Source organism: Danio rerio, chromosome 2, assembly GCF_049306965.1.
Source record: "Danio rerio strain Tuebingen ecotype United States chromosome 2, GRCz12tu, whole genome shotgun sequence".
In the NCBI taxonomy this organism is placed as follows: domain Eukaryota; kingdom Metazoa; phylum Chordata; class Actinopteri; order Cypriniformes; family Danionidae; genus Danio; species Danio rerio.
Window position 1 is genome coordinate 47,781,794 of NC_133177.1, and position 19,655 is coordinate 47,801,448.

At 35.8% G+C, this 19,655-nt stretch overlaps 1 protein-coding gene across 8 annotated transcripts in view; it reads left to right on the top strand.

Moving 5' to 3' along the window:
• The window catches only part of yeats2 (YEATS domain containing 2), an 81,124-nt gene that overhangs the window by 12,226 nt on the left and 49,243 nt on the right, over positions 1 to 19,655 (top strand). For all 8 annotated transcript variants that reach the window (XR_012393739.1, XR_012393745.1, XR_012393738.1 and 5 more), the window contains exons 10-14: positions 534 to 729; positions 1,379 to 1,600; positions 6,337 to 6,498; positions 13,526 to 13,617; positions 16,643 to 16,825. Coding sequence is in view for 4 of the 8 variants with exons in the window: in XM_073929305.1 (XP_073785406.1) it covers positions 534 to 729; positions 1,379 to 1,600; positions 6,337 to 6,498; positions 13,526 to 13,617; positions 16,643 to 16,825 (855 nt within the window). In the remaining 4 variants the exon portion in view is untranslated. The remainder of the gene's footprint in view (positions 1 to 533; positions 730 to 1,378; positions 1,601 to 6,336; positions 6,499 to 13,525; positions 13,618 to 16,642; positions 16,826 to 19,655) is intronic.

Below are 19,655 nucleotides of genomic sequence, written 5' to 3' on the forward strand. Positions count from 1 at the left end.
ATTATTTTGTCTTGTGTAGTATAAAAATGATATTTCATGGTACATTTTTAATTCTAGGTTAAATTCTGGGTTAACACAGGAAATGTTTAACTTGTGCAATAAGCATGTGTAAATGAGCTTCTGTTAAAAATAGAAGCCAAGGTCTCGACTGTCAATATAGTAATGAAAATGTCAGTCTTCAAAATGATGGCGAGCACAAATCTGCAGTTTTGGTTAGTGCAAGTGTCAGTGAGGTAAATGAAAAGTATGAGTGAATGTGTCAGCTGAAGATTTATTGATGTTGTTCACTTTTAAGAAAATAAGAAATGGAATAAATCCTAGTTTCTAGGTTCTGACCTTGATATTACATTGTATTTCAACCAACTTTTCAGAATATACTGTATGCTCAAATATTTGTGAAGAAGGTTTCTTCAGTAAAAGTGCAGAGGTTTTATAGTTCTAAACTCCTTTTTTTGACATTGGTGTTTTATTTTTCAGATTTGTAATTTTTTTTAAATGCCATTTTTCAATTGCTTTGTCTTTTTCCTCTGAAGGTGGTGGATGTTCAGCTCTACAGGAACTCACTGGGTGATGACTTCATCCCCTCTGCCCCTTCATCATCCTCATCATCATCTTCTTATCCAGCATTCGTAGGCGGATCTGGCTCCTCCTCCTCAACTATCCATGGCTCTAGGAGAAACTCCTCTCCCTCTCATCCTGCTCATGATGATCAACACAGCTCAGAAAGAGGTAGACAGACTCGTGGTTGTCCATTTTACAGTGTCTACACAAAAGAATTTCACCTCTTAGATGTCCATTTATATGTATGCGAATGTTCTAGATCAGAAACGCAAGCTCGTGTGACAAGTTTTGCATGTCCAAAGTTCAAGCTTGGTGAACTCTGACCTCCCAAGTTTGCATTTTGTCATTGCGTGAGACCAATAGAAGATCAAAACTTGACCTCTCTGTACAGAAATGTGAAATATGATGGAGCAGTCACTGTTTTTATCAGTGCTTCATCATCTTGTTTTATCCCTCTCCTTTTTATCTCTCGATTTAAAAACATCCTGTATAAGATAATAAATTCAAACAGACATATTCTATTATGTACATAAACATGGTGAATGACTGTCGTGTACTACTTGCTCAAATTAATGTGGCCACAGCTTTTATATATTTACCCACTTGCTCTATCCTTTTTATAAAGAGAGGATTAGTAGGATATTTGCACTTTATTGCATGAGAAGTGGAAGCTGTGATTTAATCGTCTGTTTATTATTCTTTGCCTGCACAAATAAATTATGTGCCAATGCTTTTTGTGCTTGTGACAACTTAAACTGTCTCCAAATTATACTTCTTAAAGAATCGTTTTTTTCTCATTCATTTATTTCTTCCCCAGGTGTCACTGTCAAAAGTGAGTCAGTGCGTCCTTCATGTTTGGAACAAACTTCACAGTCAAACAGGTCTGAAAAAATTACACTTGGTTCCCACGGAAACTCTGCATTTCAACCAATTACATCCAGCTGTAAGATCATTCCACAGGGGCAAGTGCCCAGCGCTGCCGAGTCACCAGGGAAATCATCATTCCAGCCGATCACGATGAGCTGCAAGATCGTGTCTGGTGAGTCTCATAGGGAGGAGAAGAGCAGAGTTGAAATGCAAGCAGTAAAATCCACTGTATACATTCTCTTTCATGTTGCTCCACTTTTTTTCTGCTGGTGATTTCGATTTTTGTAGAGAAAAGGAGACCATCTGAAAGTTGAGAAACTCCTCTGTAATGCATTATAGATTTGCTGTCAATGTGTGACAGCAGATCCAAGAGGAGCTCAGCCTGATGTGTCCTAGTCTTGCCTTGCCTTGCCAGACCTATATTTTATGAAGTGTGGTCCTCATCTTATGGTATTTTAAACCAGGAAACAACAGTTTGCCACAATTCTTAACACTCACATATGTTTGTTGGGTTTTGTTCTCCAATGGAAGTCAAATGACATTTTCTGATTGGTCTTGAAGCAGCTGTTCTTCCTAATTCACCATGGTAAAATGAATGAATAATGGATGTTTTAATATGTCTGCTCAAAACACAAACTGTGTGTCAGAAAGGTTAGGCCTTAAGTACTGTTGGGGATGTTTCCATCCACTCTGGGGTGATTTGGGTAAGAACTGCTATAAAAATTCATCAGATTAAAAAAAAAAATAAATAAATATATATATATATATATATATATATATATATATATATATATATATATATATATATATATATATATATATATATATATAGATAATTTTATTTTATTTTTTGCGTAAATCTGTTAATCAACCTCAGTCCTGATCAAAACTACTAAATTGCTTAGAAAATTGCATGATTTAACTCTTTAATTGCCAAATTAATAAATGATGTCACTGATTTGGTATAAAAAAAAAAGCACAAAATTATGTATTTTTATTATAAAAAGTAATTGTAGATTGAATTTTTTTTAACCTTTTATCAAAGTATTGGATATGTGAACGATTAGTAACAACATTGGCTTTGATGCATTGTTTTTGATTAAATGAAAATTTTCTCCCTAATTTACAGTTGGTGGCTGATTTTTCTCCATTGACTTTCATTATAACCACATTTTTTTGATTGCAAAACCATGCCACCATATGTGCTTCTCAAATCGCATACTTACACTATTTATACCACAAAATCACATAGGATAGTGCAAGTAGTGTATTCATACTTAAAACTGAAAATAATGTTCACTTTAATTACCCGGTTGACACTCGTTTAACCAGTAAAATGAAATGTGGAATGTTGGACACTTTATGCACTCAATGAACACAGCTTTAATCACGTAGCGGAAGGGGCAGAACTATAGGGCACTCATGTTAAATAACTTTATTTATTTTGGATAGTGAAAGCAAAATTCTACTAGCAGAGTGATTATAGCGCCTCCCGATGGTAAGTGCGGTTATACTCATTTATTTCATTAATTTGACAACCGTCAAACGTCATCAGGGAAGCGATTTGAATTTCCACTTAGTAAAAAAACATTATTGTTTTATTTGTGATGACACTATATACATATACTATTCTGTTGAGTGTGTAAGTGCATAAGTACATAATGCATAAGTGTACAGGGTGCCATGATTTGGCACGCAGCTCATATGATCATGCATTTTTGATTGTTGGGGGTTTTCCCTGTTGGCAAGAGATAAAATTTGTAATTTTTACTGTTGATCATCAGTTGGCAGCATTAACCCTTTTCATAGGCCTATGCAAAAAAAGCTTAGTTTCTGAATTTTATATGAAGTATAACAGCAAATTAAAGTGTGTCTGTGAGTGTGTTAGTGACCTTTGTGCACTTTTGTTTGAGAAAATCAAAATATGCATCTCAGCTCCCAGAACTACATGGAGTAAACGAAAAAAAATGTATGCACCATCAAATGTGGTTAAAATGTAAGTCAATGAGGCAAAACAGCCACCAACAGTAAATTAGGGAGAAAAAATGAAAATCTAACAATGCATCAAAACCAATGTTGTTGTCATTCACAGACTGTCCAAGGGAAAAAAATCCAGTCCAAATTACTTGTTATATTGAAAATATGTCATTTTGTGCGTGTTTTTTTCACCCAATCAGAGACATCATTTGTGAACTTGGCAATTAAAGAAATAAAATTGTGTAATTTAAAAAAAAACATTTAGTAGTTTTGATCAGGACTGAGGTTGATTCACAGATTTATGCAAAACAAATTTGAAAAAAATATTTATCTGATGCATTTTTACAGCAGTTTAATACAGTGGATGTTTTCATCCCGAACATAATAAAAGGGTAGAACATTTGAACAGTGCACAAGGGTAATGTAAGTTGTCTATACAAATTAAAAATACAAATATAGTGTTTAATAAATGTTAAAAATAAAATAGAAGGTAAATATTGGTAACATATTCAAATTTTAGGGCGGTTTGCCCTCCATAATAACTAGGCATGGGCTGGTTTAAGATTCTGACTGTATGATAAACTTGGATAAAAATATCACAAAATTGTGCTCACTGCTCTAAAATATATTCTTTTTAAATGTCTAGGTAAAAAAACAACAAAAGAATTCCCCTTTGAAAACAATATATTCTATTTTTTGAAAGATTTATGATATTTTGGAGCAGTAAACACGTCAGGCTAATTAATTCAAATGAATCATTGACTTCTGCTGTCTTCATTAGTTTCAAAAACACAGATTTCTTTACAATTTAAAACGGCATCTTTGGATATTTTTTTCTGCAGGAGATACTGTTTTCCTGAAAAAAAAAAAAAAAAAAATGTAAATAAAAGATCATTACACACCTTAGGAACGATTTTACAGAAAATTTTGGCGGTTTTAAATCCTTGACTTTTCCAAACCACAGAATACATTGAAAACGGTTATCGTCCCGTGCCTAATATTAACACTAGAGATGCGCGGTTGGCGGTTATAGCCGCGGACTCCGCGGATAAACCGCGGATCGGGCGGATGACGTTACGAAAAAATAATATTTTAATTAAATTCGGGCGGGTGGCGGGCGGTTGTACTGTTTTTATATTCATAGCTGGTGCACCAACGAAAAAGCCTAGGACTGACTTCACAGAATGGGAGGAGGAATCGGATACACTAATTCTGGATGAAGTACAGAAGTATTCCTCTACAAACTTCCGTATAGACGGATCAGCAGAGGAAAATCTACTTTCCTCATGGGAGAAATAAGGCGAGGCGTTACCACGACTACAGCACCTTTCCAAGAGAATTCTATGCATTTCAGCAACAAGTGCTGCGATCGAGCGCTCCTTCAGTGCAGCAGGGCGCATTATAGTGGCTATGCAGGCGCTCCCGTCTGAATCCTGACACTGTAGATGCTATTTTATTCCTGCATTGTGCCAAGAAAAAATCAAACTAGACCGGGCATATTAAACCAATTAGCCTATGTTATTTAGGCTACACATATGTTCAATATAAACTTTTGAGTTCGGTCAGCTGATAATTTTACGTTCATATTGGTTTAGCCTATTCTATTCTAGACATGTTGGCCTCGCTTTTACGTTCCGAGGCTAAGGTTATTTTGCCAGAATTTCTTTGTCGCAAATTTAATGGCGTAGTATTTCGTTATGCTTCAAGTTTGAGGGGAATGGGGATGATCCTAAGTCCATGGGTTATTGGGGCACTTGTCATACATGCACTTTAGCCTGGTCAGGTTCGCTCAAGAGGATGGCATATCTATTTTTCTAATTTAATTTCTAATTGTGGGGGTGACTGAGCCTACAAGGCTTAGGCACGATATGACGTTTTTATTAAAAAATTTTCAACTGTTTGCTGATGAGTCAAAATGCGTTTTCTATTAGGCTACAATAAAAAAAAGTTGTATAGTACAGTGCGTTTAATTTAGGCTATTTATTTATTTTTGTCCCTGTGTGCCGATTGGAGACTGAGACCTCGGGTGCTTCTCATTTCTTATTTGTGCATCCTCGTTTCCTTTCCTTGCTTTCTTTCCCGTGTTTCCACCCCACCGGGATAACGTTACGAGGGAAGGACGCAAGGAAAAGACTGAAGGACCGAGGAATCGAATCAAGTGAAAAGACACGTCCTTCCTCGTATCTATAGCGTAACTTCAAAGCGTCGTCAATTAATGACTTGCACGTTTGGATTAACTGCATGTCTACATTAAAGTCATTCTCTATTATATAATGATCAATAAAGAAACATTCATTTAATAATAAAAAGGAATAAGCCATTCAAATAAAGAGCCCAATCAGCAGATGGCGGGCGGGTGCGGTTTTAAAAATTGGTCAAAAATGTTAGTGCGGATGGATGGCGGACGGATGATGAATTTTGTCATGCGGATGAAATAATAGCCCATCCGCGCATCTCTAGTTAACACACAACTTGCAATAGACCTTCAGCATGTTTCCTATATACAGTGCCTGAGGTGTTTTCATTTTAAATGCAGTGAGAAAGCCATAGGCAAAGGAGTTATGCAAAATCTATCACACTGCAACAGATTTTCAGAAAGATGATTAGAATAGGATGCCAAACCAAACCACATATTAATGTAGCTTGAAATAGATATGTAAAGATCTCAATTTCTTACTTTTTTTTTTGCTGTTCACACTTGCTAAAATGTGATCCCAAACAAATAGGTACAGAAATCACATTCGCAATAACAACACATAGATGGTTGACTTGCCATATAAAGGTGAGGCAAGAAGCAGACAATTGTAAACATGAAAGACTGCTCCATGCTGCATTATGGATTTATAGTCTGCGTGTCTCTGAAACACAGACAAAGATATCTGAGGGTCACACTGCAGATTTAATCCCAGAAATGCAATTTTTGTGTTCCAGGCTCCCCGATCTCCACTCCCAGTCACTCTCCTCTTCCCAGGACATCATCATCCACACCGGTGCACATGAAGTCCAGCCCGTCGGTCATAAATAACCCATATATAATAGTGGACAAACCAGGACAAGTCATTAATATGGCTGCGTCTTCATCTGCAGCTACAGGTATGTACATTCCCTCACATGGAGGAACAATGTAAGTTACCACATGATAAATCACATATAATATATGTTTATCCGAGTTTATTACTTTAATTACTTTAGTTCTGTTTTTAAGGGGTATGGTTGGTCTGCAGCAAGGTTTTAGATTTTTCATTATCTTTATTTCATTTTGACTTTTTGTTTTCAAATTCAGTTAGTTTTAATTAGTTTTTTGAAGTATCAGGCATGTTTAAAAGTAAGTAGTTTGTGGGTTAGTGTTTACTGGAGATGCAAATCATTTCAAATGATTCAACCGGTTCACCCAGAATATGCGGGTAAAAAAAGCAATTTGTTTACGATCAGGATCACTAATATGGAAATAAAGCCTATTATTGCCCACAGATTTGTTAAACTAGTACTTTTAAGTCTCTGCTCGAATCATATTTAATGCTGTCACCGTGCTGCTGTCAGTTCCACTCGTTGTTTTTGTCACGGGAGCAACAGTGAGGCCTGATTGGAGGAGAATCGGCTTGATCTTGCCAATGGCACCAGGTTTACAGACTCTAAGGTGTCAAGGGTCAAACACTTTTTTTATGCAAAAAAGACATACAGTAAGCTTGTAATTACTTGTAAGTAAGCTATAATTTTAGTTAGTTTCAGTTAGTTTTGTATGTACACTACATTTTCAGTTAGTTCTAGTTTTTTAAAAACTCTTGTTTTATTGTTATTTCAGTTAGCGAAAATTATTTAAATTTTTAGTTTTCGTTTGTTTTTGCTAACCATAATAACCTTGGTCTGCGGCATTGTTCTGCTTTTAGTCAGAACAAAGAAATGACTTTTTCTTGAAATGTGTTGCATCGTGCACTGGGAGGGTATGATAAGTCAGTGTCAGGAGAGAATGAGGAAGACAAATCACAAAGTACAAGTTTCCCCTTCAGTTCTTATTCTCTATCCTTCACACACTCTCTCTTTCACACACACACACACACAAGCTTTACTCTTTCCCATGACTCATGCAGTAGGTTTGCAGGCCATCATAAGAGCAAGTTGCCATAGCGACCACTTCACTGAGAGTTTAGAAATGTGTAGAGTATGCAGTTAAAGAAGCATTTGTGTGTGTGAGTGTGTCTGTGTGTGTGTGTGTGTGTGTGTGTGTGTGTGTGTGTGTGTGTGTGTGTGTGTGTGTGTGTGTGTGTGTGTGTGTGTGCACGCAGATAGCAAATTCCACCTCCATGGCTGCACAGCTGATGTGCTCCTGGCATTTGCTCTATTACCTATAACCGCATTCTGGCATCTTTAAAGCGCACACAAACACACCTACATGCTCTCAGGGAAGATGTGTGTTTGTGAGTGGTCCGAGCTCTGTTCTGTGGTGCAAAAGCAACATATTGACCATTTAGAGTTGGACAACAAGAACAAAAAAAAGTACAACTTGACACCTAACAATATTTTCCAGCATGACTATGAAAATCATAGTTGTCTGACCTTAAATTTGTGTTCTCTAAAACCAAATGACTGCCTATCTAGACAGCAGTTTCAGACATCATAAGTACACGTTGAATGCTCTGCACTCAGAATGTACTTTTAAACACTGGTATTCTGACAAAAATGCTGACAGCGTGAGACAATAACTTTTGAGTTTCACTGTAAAATCCAATGTTGCTATAGAGCAGGGGTTCTCGAACTCGCTCCTGGAGGGCTAGTGTCCTGCAGATTTTTGCCCCAACTTCCCTCTAAATATCAGTTTGCAACATCAAGCAGCACAACAAGCCATTTTTAATGTATAATAATCAATGGAAGTGAATGAGACCGGAAGTCTCGAGCCAAAAAGCTGCCAATGACTGTTCCTGCTCAAATGTAAAGAATGAGGTCAATAGAGGTTTGATAGTCAAATCGAAAACAAGGCTGTGATGCTACAAAATATGGCTGCACATTGTTGGAAAAATCTAAAATTATATATTGCGATATGAATACAGTTTTAACAGATAACTTGAATATCTGATTCAGTCTGATTAGGAAGCCAAAACCGAAGCTTGGCTTGTATTTTAGACGTAAATCTAATTTTACTTTTAATGCTAAAAAGACACTTGTAGAAGCTACTGTTTCTTTATCTGTGCTTGATTATGGTGATATACATGCATGCAGCATCTTCTATTCTAACAAGACTTATATACTAGACTCTGTATACCATGCTTCACTATGTTTTATTACAAATGCAAAATCCCGTACTCATCATTTGTATTTTATATAAGATGGTTGGCTGTACATCACTAGCTATACGTAGAAAACAACACTGTTTACTTTAGGAAAGCTTCCAGCTTATCTTTGAACTCTTCTTTGTCTTAGCTCTGGGAATTACCAGCTATGCTCTTCCAAGTGTTTGCATATTAAAATACCCTTGATCTTGGTAAAAATAAATTTTACCAAATTATTGTGAACCTTGGGCATGGAATAATTTGCAAAAATACTTAAAACTAAATAAAATTCTGTCTTTTGGTGAATTTAAAGGCATTAGAAAGAGTATTGGAAGCATGTGATTGTTTTTGTTGAGAGGACTAATGAAATGTTGTTGTTATGTGGCGGTTATGTATTGTTGAAATTGTTTTACTTTATGCTATTACCTTCGTCGCTCTTGTAAAAGAGATTTTAAATTTCAATGAAACTTCCTGGTTAAATAAAAATTAATAATAACAAATAATAATACAAATATATCTCTAATAATAAATAATAATTAAAATATCTCTTTTTAAAAATAATTTTTAATAGAATTTATCACAGCGTTTATACCTAAAACTTACCCCAGACAGGTTTAATGAAAAATAAAAATTAAATAATAATCATAAAAAAGAAGAAATAAATCTTTCAAAGCTTTTTCAATGTCTGCTTTTTCCACAAAGTGCAAAAACTCCTCCCAGATATCACAAACTTCAGAGGATTTTTTTTCTTATTACATATATATACACATTCAGGGCTTGACATTAACTTTTTTGATCACCAGCCAGTGTGGCTAGTAGTTTTCTTACATTACAAGCCACTCTCCATTTTCACTAGCCACAGGTTTATTGTTGGGAAAATATATTTTAAATGCATAAATATGACTTTGACATGCTAAAATTACTTGATTTAGATTTTGTGGAATGTCCACATGCCTTCTAATTCATTTTACTTTTTGTGTATGTTGTGATTGAGCTTGCAGTGAGCATGAGCATATGGGTCATAGTTTCATAGTGTGGTATTACAATTAGTTTTTATTTCACATGACTTTTCAGAGCTAAAAGGATTTACTAAATTTATCTCTAACCACACTAAAATAGATAAATCATTATTTTTTAGCCACAAATTTGGAGCTCTTGAAAGCAGCAAGACTGTGGGTGCATGAACATAACTTTCTGTCTAGTCTACTTGAAAGAGAACCGATCACACCAATTGCGTTTCCAGGCACAGTTGTTTTAGGCAAGGAAACAGGAGCGCGCACATGTTTTAAACAGTCGCACGCAAGTGTTTTAAATGCACGCATCACATCGGCGCGAGTGATTATCCTCTCAGTCGATATTCAACCGGTTTTCTTTTGCCCGCACGAGCAAAATTATATTTGTCAGTCATGCTGCTTCTCGATTCTAAGATCGCATTTGCACAAATAATGGGCCATCCTTATTGTCGAACCATGCTTTTAAGAAAACTACAATTTAAAAATAATTTTCAACCAGCCAATGTGGCTAGTGGAGGTGGCTGTCTAACCCGCTACAGATAAAATCTATCCGCATTTGGTGGGTTGGCGGATGTTAATGTAAAGCCCTGTATACATTACATACTGTGCATTCAACATTAGAATTGATCCTTTTAGATTAATTAGGATGATTCTGTCAGGGAGTGCATCTGCATAAAATATATTAAACAATATAAAAACACAGATACATACAATATAGATCAAAAGATACAAATGAAATAATGCTTTTTTGTTTTCTGAGGAGTCTAATGGTATTCAGTAGTAGTAATTGAATAATCAAATGTAAAATACTGCATAGTCTTCACTGTTTAAATAATTCAATAGATTTAGTAATTATTTAAGTAACAAACGGTACAATTTTGTATCCCTGAATGCTTGTAAAATCCTCATACAGTCACTGGCCTCAGAAATACATACACATAACAAACATTTACTCTATTATGCTAAAACTCTGCAGTCACTCCACAAATCTCATGTGTCGCGATCTGTGGCTCCTCAACTACAATCCCCATTTAATATTGCATGGCCTGCAATATGATTATTGTGGATGTTTATCGATGCTAAAGCTATATTTTTGTGTAGCCCTACTATAAAATTCCAACTAGATATATTAGGACATATGTATGCATCTTTGATTGACAAATGTGTTGTTTCTGTATAAGGCTCATTATATTTAAAAGCTTGTTGATCTCTTGTGATTCTGCTTTGATAAAGCCTCTACAGAGTTCATACAACAGAGTCAAAATGAGATGGTAATGAAGTCTGAACATCTAAGAATCAGCTGCTTTGAATTAAAGCTAACACCAACATATAAAATATTCTGCTACATGCTTTTATGAATTATTAAGGCATCACCCGGAAATAAAGATTCCCTGCAGGGAAAATGTTTCATTACTTTATGAAGAGGAGCGAATCTGTCTTGATTCATTTTGTTCTTGAAAAATGAAAATCACCTTATATTGATAAAATGATTGTTTTTTCCCTTCACCTAATTTAATATAAAATTGATTGTACAAAGTACGGTGAAAGAGCAGCTTGAGAAATACACTACATGAATGTCTTGAGCTGTAATATCTGTTCTTGTGTTACTGCAGAACAGCTCGTAAAAAGCATGCTGTGAATCTTTAGATGAAGCTGCACTCCAACCATCCTGGGGAATGGTGCATTATAAGATTTGGAGTAAATAAACTCTTTTGTTTTTTCAAATTGCACAGATGTACAGGAGAAATGTAACGCAGAAGAGCAGAGCTGCAGACTTAACACATTTGGCTTAAACACTGAGCTACAGAGTTGCTTACGATTCTGTTGTGCACAATGATGCACAACCTGTATGTATTACAGTGTCATTTGTTTGCAGGAAGTTTTCATTAACCTCTGTCTCAAACCTGAGTACAAAGCGCTGTGACACTCAAAAATACTCAAACATACAAACACAAACATGCTGAACAAAATGGTGTGCACAGGGGATGCATGGTTACATTTTTTTCACTTTAGAGATTGAATTAAATCAGAAATTTGCCTATTTTCTTAATGCATTGTTTAATTATTCTCAATAATTAAAAAATACATTTAGTAAGTGAATAATCCAAAAATATCAGAAATATTTTATATTTTTAAATATTTTATTAGATCACTGAATACAATGTGTTCACGAAGAAAGCAGTTTCTAGCAAAGCAGAAAAAAACTGACTCTGACGATTCCCACAGGATAATTTCAACGCATGCTAATTTTTTCCCTTTATTTTTAAGTTGATTTTAGCTTATATTAAACTTACTTTTAATGTTGGAGTCTTTTTTTGAGAATGGGAGAGGCAGGTAATTTAAAGACATCAGAATGCACATTGTGGGATATAAGAACTATAAATTTATTCAGTGCCACCCCGAAGAGGCATAAAGTCTGTTTAAATGTATCTTTTTTTTTGTTTAACGTGTATATTGTGAAATTTGTCACATATGTTTGTTTAAATATCAATGAACAATTTAACTTTTTGAATCATTTACATTTAGTCATTTAGCTAACACTTTTTTGTCCAAAGCGACTTACAATTGAGGAGGCGTTTAGTGATTCAACAAGGGTCAATATACACAAGAAGTGCTAGTTATATAAAGTAATTTGTTTGTGCTTGAAGAATTAAGTGCTAGAGTAAGAGCACTGGAGTTTAGTTTTTTTTTTTTTTTTTTTGAGGAAGAAAGTGTTTCTACAGGTGGTTTGTCAAGACCACTCACCTGTGACGCACACTTCATAAATGTTTAGTGTTTGTGTCTGTTACTACGTTTTATTTTATTGTTAAGATAATAAAACAACGTAGCCAGGGTGATGTGAACGATGTTTTAAAGTACACCTACCCTACGTGTCCTTGAGAGTTTGTTTTCCATATCAAACTTGCGAAGTCTGAACTTACCAGGCAAGGATGCAACACTGAACTTTGTGTAGTTAAATTTAAATTTTAAATTTTAGAAAAACCCCTAATCAGCCTCCAAGATGTCTCAGTTTTCCCCCATCTACACTGACACGCAGCAGCAGCATTTTAAAATGAAAATGGCTTCTTTGGCATTTCCAAAACACTCCATTTTCGGGGCTTGAAAACTCCGGGGTGGTTTGGGCTGAAGGCAGACCTGTAGCAAAACTTATGCATTTTAAAAATAAATGTTTTAGTGTAAACGGGGCCTATAAACAGAGTTTATAGTCATTTGGATTGGTGTATGGTGAGGTGGGGGAGAGAAAGGGATCTTGGTTTTATTCACCAGGGTTCAGGTGCTCTCGGAAAAGATGGGTTTTTAAGATGTCATTTAAAGCATACCAGTGAATCTGCATGGAAGATCATTCCACCAACACAGAACATTGAATGAAAAGGTTTTGGAAAGTGACTTACAGCCTCTCTGTGATGGAACCACAAGACGGTGCACCGTGCACACCAATCAATGAACTGTTTAGAAATATGGAACACTCATAGCGCTTAAAACACCACATTTTGCTACGTAGGGACAAGAGATATTGATTTGAGATTGACGTATGACTAACATCTGCTGATATATTATGTTCTTCACCTGTCATTTCTTTCATGTAAATATAAATATGTGACATTTCTCATAGTTCACATTCACAACTTCTGTTTTCATTCAGTCTACAAACGAAACATTGACCAAGTGTATGCATTTTGTCCTATTCCTTTAGATCATTGCTTTCACTTAGGTGTCAAAATAAAGATTACATTTACATTTACAAGATAAGAGTTACATATTTTCATTAGGATGGTTTGATTGTCAAATGAAGTGGAATAAATATGTTCTAAATTTATTAGTAATTATTCTTTGTTTTCTCAGGCAGTCCAGCCAAGCATAGCAGCACAGCCCATGGTGCTCGATCACCTGCTCCTAAAGTTCACACCAGCAGCTTCCTGTCCTCTGGCGTCAAGGTGAGACTGAAAGAGTATGCGTTTCTCACTGTATCTAAGATTTATTCAGTGTGACCCATCATTCAGTGCAGTTTGGGGTCTTTTCCAGTCATGTGTTTAGGATTTGTAAACAATTTATGTACTTTTCCGTCAGAGTGTTGTTCATCCCTTTAACAGTCTTTTTTTTAACAATCTGGCAGTGGCTTGAATTATTGTCATGCATAGCCATGAGCATCTCTCTCACACACACATACAATTCAGCTGAAACCAAGAGTGGGTGGATAAGAATAGAATATCAGTGTAAATGATGTGGCTATTGTGAGCATAACACCTATAATTGAAAAATATAAATGTATGCAGTTGAAAACAATGTGGCACATTCAGTTCCCCTTCAGGCAGATTGGCACGATCAATCAGTTCTCGTTTGTGTTCAGAGAGAGCTGTAATGGAGCTTGTAAGAGGAAGGCTCTCCAGAATAGCAATTTATTCATATGCCATCGTTCTTCAGAGCTATATTTATTTGTGAAAATATGCTTTGACTGAATCATGCGAACACTTAAAGCAGTAATAGGTCTGTCCTTCTGTTGAACTGAGGAAAAACACACCAAAATTAGGTGATGATCTCTCTTTGTCTCTTTCTCTATCTGGGTTATCCTCTGAGGGTGTTTCAATGTTTTTTGGACACTGCGGGCTAAATTAACACCGCTAGTTATTAATAGTTCCTGCCAGGCGGTGCAGTAAGTGTCTGCAGCAGCTGTGTGAGGGTTTAAAATGGGACAGCTATCTGTGGCGTGATGCTGCTGCTTTTGCGCAAGCTGTGCAGAGGACCAGAGTATTCCCTGAACACACACACTCACACTTGTATAGCTATCTTTGTGGGCAATTACCATAGACTGCTATTTGTTTTATTTTGATATACAAATGATATAAATATTAGCCCTCTTGTGAATACATTTCTTATTTCTTTTAGTAATTTAATTTTAGAAGCATTATTCTTAGCCCTCTTAAGAAGTTACTTTTTCCCCCCTGATCTGCTACAGAACAAACAATTATTTTTTAATGAATTGCCAATAGTTAACCTATTTAACCTAGTTTAGCCTTTGAAGGGCACCTATATTGGAATGATATTGGAATGATATGAAATATTTTGGAACGATAGAAACACAATAAGTCTCATTTTTTTAAACTTCCTTACAATAAAATAGGATCCAAATCCCTCCCATTTTAAGGCCCACCCCAAAGTGACAAAGGAGTGCAATTTCCCCACCCACTTAATTGATTGACAGCAGAATATTAACATGTTTCCGTAATAACAAGTATAATTATTTCCGTTAGACAGGACGTGCACATAGCAATTGGGATTAAAAGATCTGTTCAGCACTCTGTGATCATCAGTCATCATTGGAATATGATCAAGAATGAGTTTTACAAGTTTAAAAAATTATTAAAACAGTACATGTTTCTAATAAGGACAGTAAAATCGCTACATAATTCATCACCACAGCCACATGACAGTACAATTATAAAAGAAGACATAACGGATGTCCATAAAGCAGTGGATAATAACGTGTATTCTGTCACATTTGCGTGCAGAAACGTTTGGGTGTGCACATGAGCGAAGTTTAAATTGATTATGTGTGACTCATCATTGCAGAAAGGCTTGAATGAACTCCACAACAATAATATCACATAACTGGTGGGAAAGTTCTTACTGTTGTAAGGAAGATCTGCTTTATTCTTGTCTGTCACTGTGCTGTTTATCTACATGAAGGTTACGGCTCTGACACGCCCATGGGGGCGGTGGGCAGGGAGAACCAGCTCATTCGCATTAAAGGCACAGGCAACAAAAACAGCTACAATGCCATAACAGCTCAAGTTTCCAGATTTATAAAGTTATGATAAATAATCTGATGGGTATTTTTAGCTGAAACTACAAATACATACATTACATCTTAAACAAGGGGTGAAATAGGTACCTTTAAATTACTCTTTAAGCTGAATACTACTATCTTGCAAAATAACTGGTAAAATATTATGTACTCTTATCACAAGTAAATTAGTTATTGAGACTTATGTTTGAAAATGTGTTAAGAAACATGGGAATATTTACATTTTTATGTTTATATTTTTATAGCTTGTTGTGGCTTTTGCATAACTTCTTGTAATTGTAGTACAAGTCGTAGCTTTTAATATAAATAAAGTTTAGTTTTAGCTGTAAGTATTGTTTTAAAATGTATTAAAATTTCACAGGAGAGCTAATAATATTGCATGTAACTATATTTTTAATCTAACCTGCAGTTGTCAAACCCATTTTTCTATACTTTTACTTGACAAAAATTTAAATTTTTCTCTTCAACTTTTGATTTTTGCACATTTTAAATCTGACCAATTTCCATACTTCTGTTTATTCCATACTTTGTTGACTTCCCTGTTTGTGTAAAATTGTAAAAATAATATTATTTGATAATGTAGTTCCTTGAAGAAATATCATTAGATTTGACTAGTAAAAAGTTTTACTCCTTTTCAACAGTGTTTTATGAAAATTCAAAGAGTTGTCTTTAAAATGATATCAAACTTTTGCATTTACACTTTTGCTTGTGGATTTGGGAAGCTTTTAAATGTGGGTAGGCAAAATCCAGGTGGAAATCCCAGTTATTGGCTTTAATAGGTTAACATGTTTTGATGTTGTTAAATTGAGAAATATTGCAGTGATATTGTGTTTTCGATATCTTTAAATAATGGGAGTTGTGTAAATGTGCAATTTTCTATGTGCTTCTGCCAGGAGAGGTGAATCTAGCTCAAGTTCACTGAGTTTATTTCAGTATTCAGTCTCTTCTCGAAGAAGTGTGTGTTTATCTCACCTATGGGAACGTGTGATTTTCTAAATTAACTTTGGATTGGGTCACACATCCAATATCTCGGAGAACATCTCAGTTCAGATTGAACCGTGAATCAAGCTGATGGTTTTTCAGTGCACATTTTGCTTTAATATGACAAGCACAGAGTAAGTAATACAATTTCTGCCTGTCTGTCTTTCTGTCTTCAGGTTATAATCAAACAAGAGCCAGGGGAGGTACCCACCCAACCGTCGCCACAGCAACAGGTGGTCTCCACGTCAGCATCTCAGCAGCAACAGCAGTATGTCACGGTGAAGGGCGGACACATGATTGCCATGTCGCCGCAGAAACAAAGTGGGGGAGGGGCTGGAGGAGTTGCCACACCCAGCAAGGTTTTTGTCTATGTTTATGTTATTTGCTCTAACATTAATATTTATTTGAAGTATTTCACGTTTCATGTTTGTTCAAAATGGAATACACTACCTGACAAAAGTCTTTTTGTCAATCCCAGTTGTAAGAGCAACAAATAATTACTTGACTTCTAGTTGATAATTTGGGAAGGTGGCAGAAAGTAGATTTTTCTGATGAATCATCTGTTGAACTGCATCCCAATCATCACAATACGACTGAAGACCTATTGGAATTCGCATGGACCCAAGATTCTCACAGAAATCAGTCAAGTTTGGTGAAGGAAAAATCATTATTAAGGTTACATTCAGTATAGGGGCGTGCAAGAGAGTGGATGGCAACATCAACAGCCTGAGGTATCAAGACATTTGTGCTGCCCATTATTACATTACAAACCACAAAAGAGGGCAAATTCTTCAGCAGGATAGCGCTTCTTGGAAAGCCTCCACATCAAAGTTCCTGAAAGCAAAAAAGGTCAAGGTGATCCAGTATTGGCCAGCCCAGTGACCAGACATGATCATTCTTGAGCATGTCTGGAGTAAGAGAACCTTGATGTACTCTGGGAATTCTGCAAGAACGCTTTCTTTGCCTTTCTAGATTACTTTTTTAATAAGTTATTTGAGTCAATGCAGACATGGGAGTCATACACAATTTTAATTCTTTTTTAGGGATGCATCGATCCCAATATTTAGATCGGATATCAGTTTGATACCGCATATGTTTTCTGGATTGGGTATCGGCCAGCTGGTACCGATCCAAATCCAATCTTGCACGTGCACTATATTTTGTGTTTATAAGCCAACTAAGCAATGAAGGTAGCCGATTATAAGGCACTAGAAAATTTTCATGTAGGCCTACTATAACCTAAATGTTCTGAGGCCAATCTACAGTTTATTGTGAAGCACAGATAAATATTCATGTGGTTAAATTAATGTTCACTTCAGTGCTTCCTGGTGCTGCGCCTGTCAATCATTCTCCATTCATTCACAAATCAAACTGTGTCGTGTTCATGACAACATGAAAAACTTTCTCCAAGACTATTTGTTCCTGTTAGTTTAAATAATTAGTGGAGCTATGTCTGTTATATAGATCAGCAGATGTCATTCACAATACTGGAGTAGAAAGGGTTGTTATCTGCTCTTCACACACAAAGTAGGCCTACCTGAAATGTTTAATTAGAAAAGGCTCAATAATAAAATGGACAGATCCTCAATGCACTAATTTCTTCCCCCGCCCTCTGAGCTGCTGTTTTGGAAGTGTCTGCAGATGCCGGAGGTGATGCATCTCAGTGATGCATCAAGCGCTTCACTCCGTAAAACTATTCTCACAATGGGTTTCTGTTCTCTCATCCTTCTGACTGAGTTTATTCTCCCGAAAGGAATACTTTCAGTGCTGCAAATAGTTTGTAAAGCCTGGCCCATTGTGATCAAAGTAGTTGATTAAATTAATAACAGTGAAACTTACGGGCACAAAATAGATTGTCATTACCAGAAAATTATTTAGCCTAATATAGGCTACCCTGAAACTGTGAATATTTCCCTGTAATTTTATTTATATTAACGTTTTATTTAACAGACCAGTTTGTGTTTTGGCGCTGAAGCATTTTGAGCAGGCCTTGTTTTGAACTTTCTCCGTCTCACTCACGCTGGGATTTTTAAGTAAAACTGGACTGTTTAGTTTAGTCTGCGTCAAACCTGCAGGAAAATATCAGGCTTTACTAAAAGGCTGATTATTTTACCAACGATTACTGTCGATATTGGTAGCCTATTACAGATTTCAAAGAAAAATCTTAATATTAAAAAAGGAAACATAAGCTGCACCAGAACAGATATCAATGTCATAACGAATGCTCAAATAATGTAGCCTAGTTTACAGCAAACATTATGTTTTTAGGTAGACTGTGAGGTCTGACATGTATAGGCCTATAGGTCTGTTATTTTTTACTAAAGAAGATATATTATTTGAGTTTAGCACCAGAGCTACAGCAACTGAATTATGCTAAGAAAAAAAAAATGGCACAGGATCGGATCTGTAGTGATCGATAATCAGAATTTTGGTATCAAGATTAGATTGGTTCCAAAAAATGGTATCGGTGCATCCCTAGTAGGGTTGTGCCGATAGACGATAGTATCGTGTATCGGCGATAGGCAAAGATATCGCTGAGAGCTGAAACCTATGACGATTTTAAAGACGATATTTAGCTTGTTTCGCATTAATGTAGATCTTTAGCACATTTTAAGTGCATTATTGAATAAAATTAATAGTATTATTATTTTTAAACATCTTCAATAATAATAAATTAACTACAAATAATATAACAGCTTCAGTTGTTGACATCAACATCACCTGACCGACACTTTCAGACAAAAATGAATCATTTCTATTGCTCTCTTGCGCTCTCTTGCTCTCTCTCTCTCTCTCTCAGCAGCAGCAGTTGAAGTGCGAGCTGCAGGTGAGGACATAGCCACCTCTCAGAGCAAATTAGTTTGCAACTTTGTTTTCTAAAAATAATAGGCTAAATAGCAAAACTGCATTTTATTAACAAACAAGTTAAATAAAGCGATTTGTAAAAATGAAACAGCTGAAGAAGAAAATGAAAGAATTTTGAAACCAGCTCAAATGTTCTGGAATAAAACCTGTTGCGGTCGTTGATCATTTCAGACTCCTTTATAACAGCACTCCCGCAAGATTCTCTCTTGCTTTCACAAAAAAGCTGTTTATCTTTTATATCCGTTATTAATAGCCTATTTAAGTTTTAAGGGGGCTATAGACTATATTCTCAGTGCATGCATTGACTGCTCCTTCAAATACACG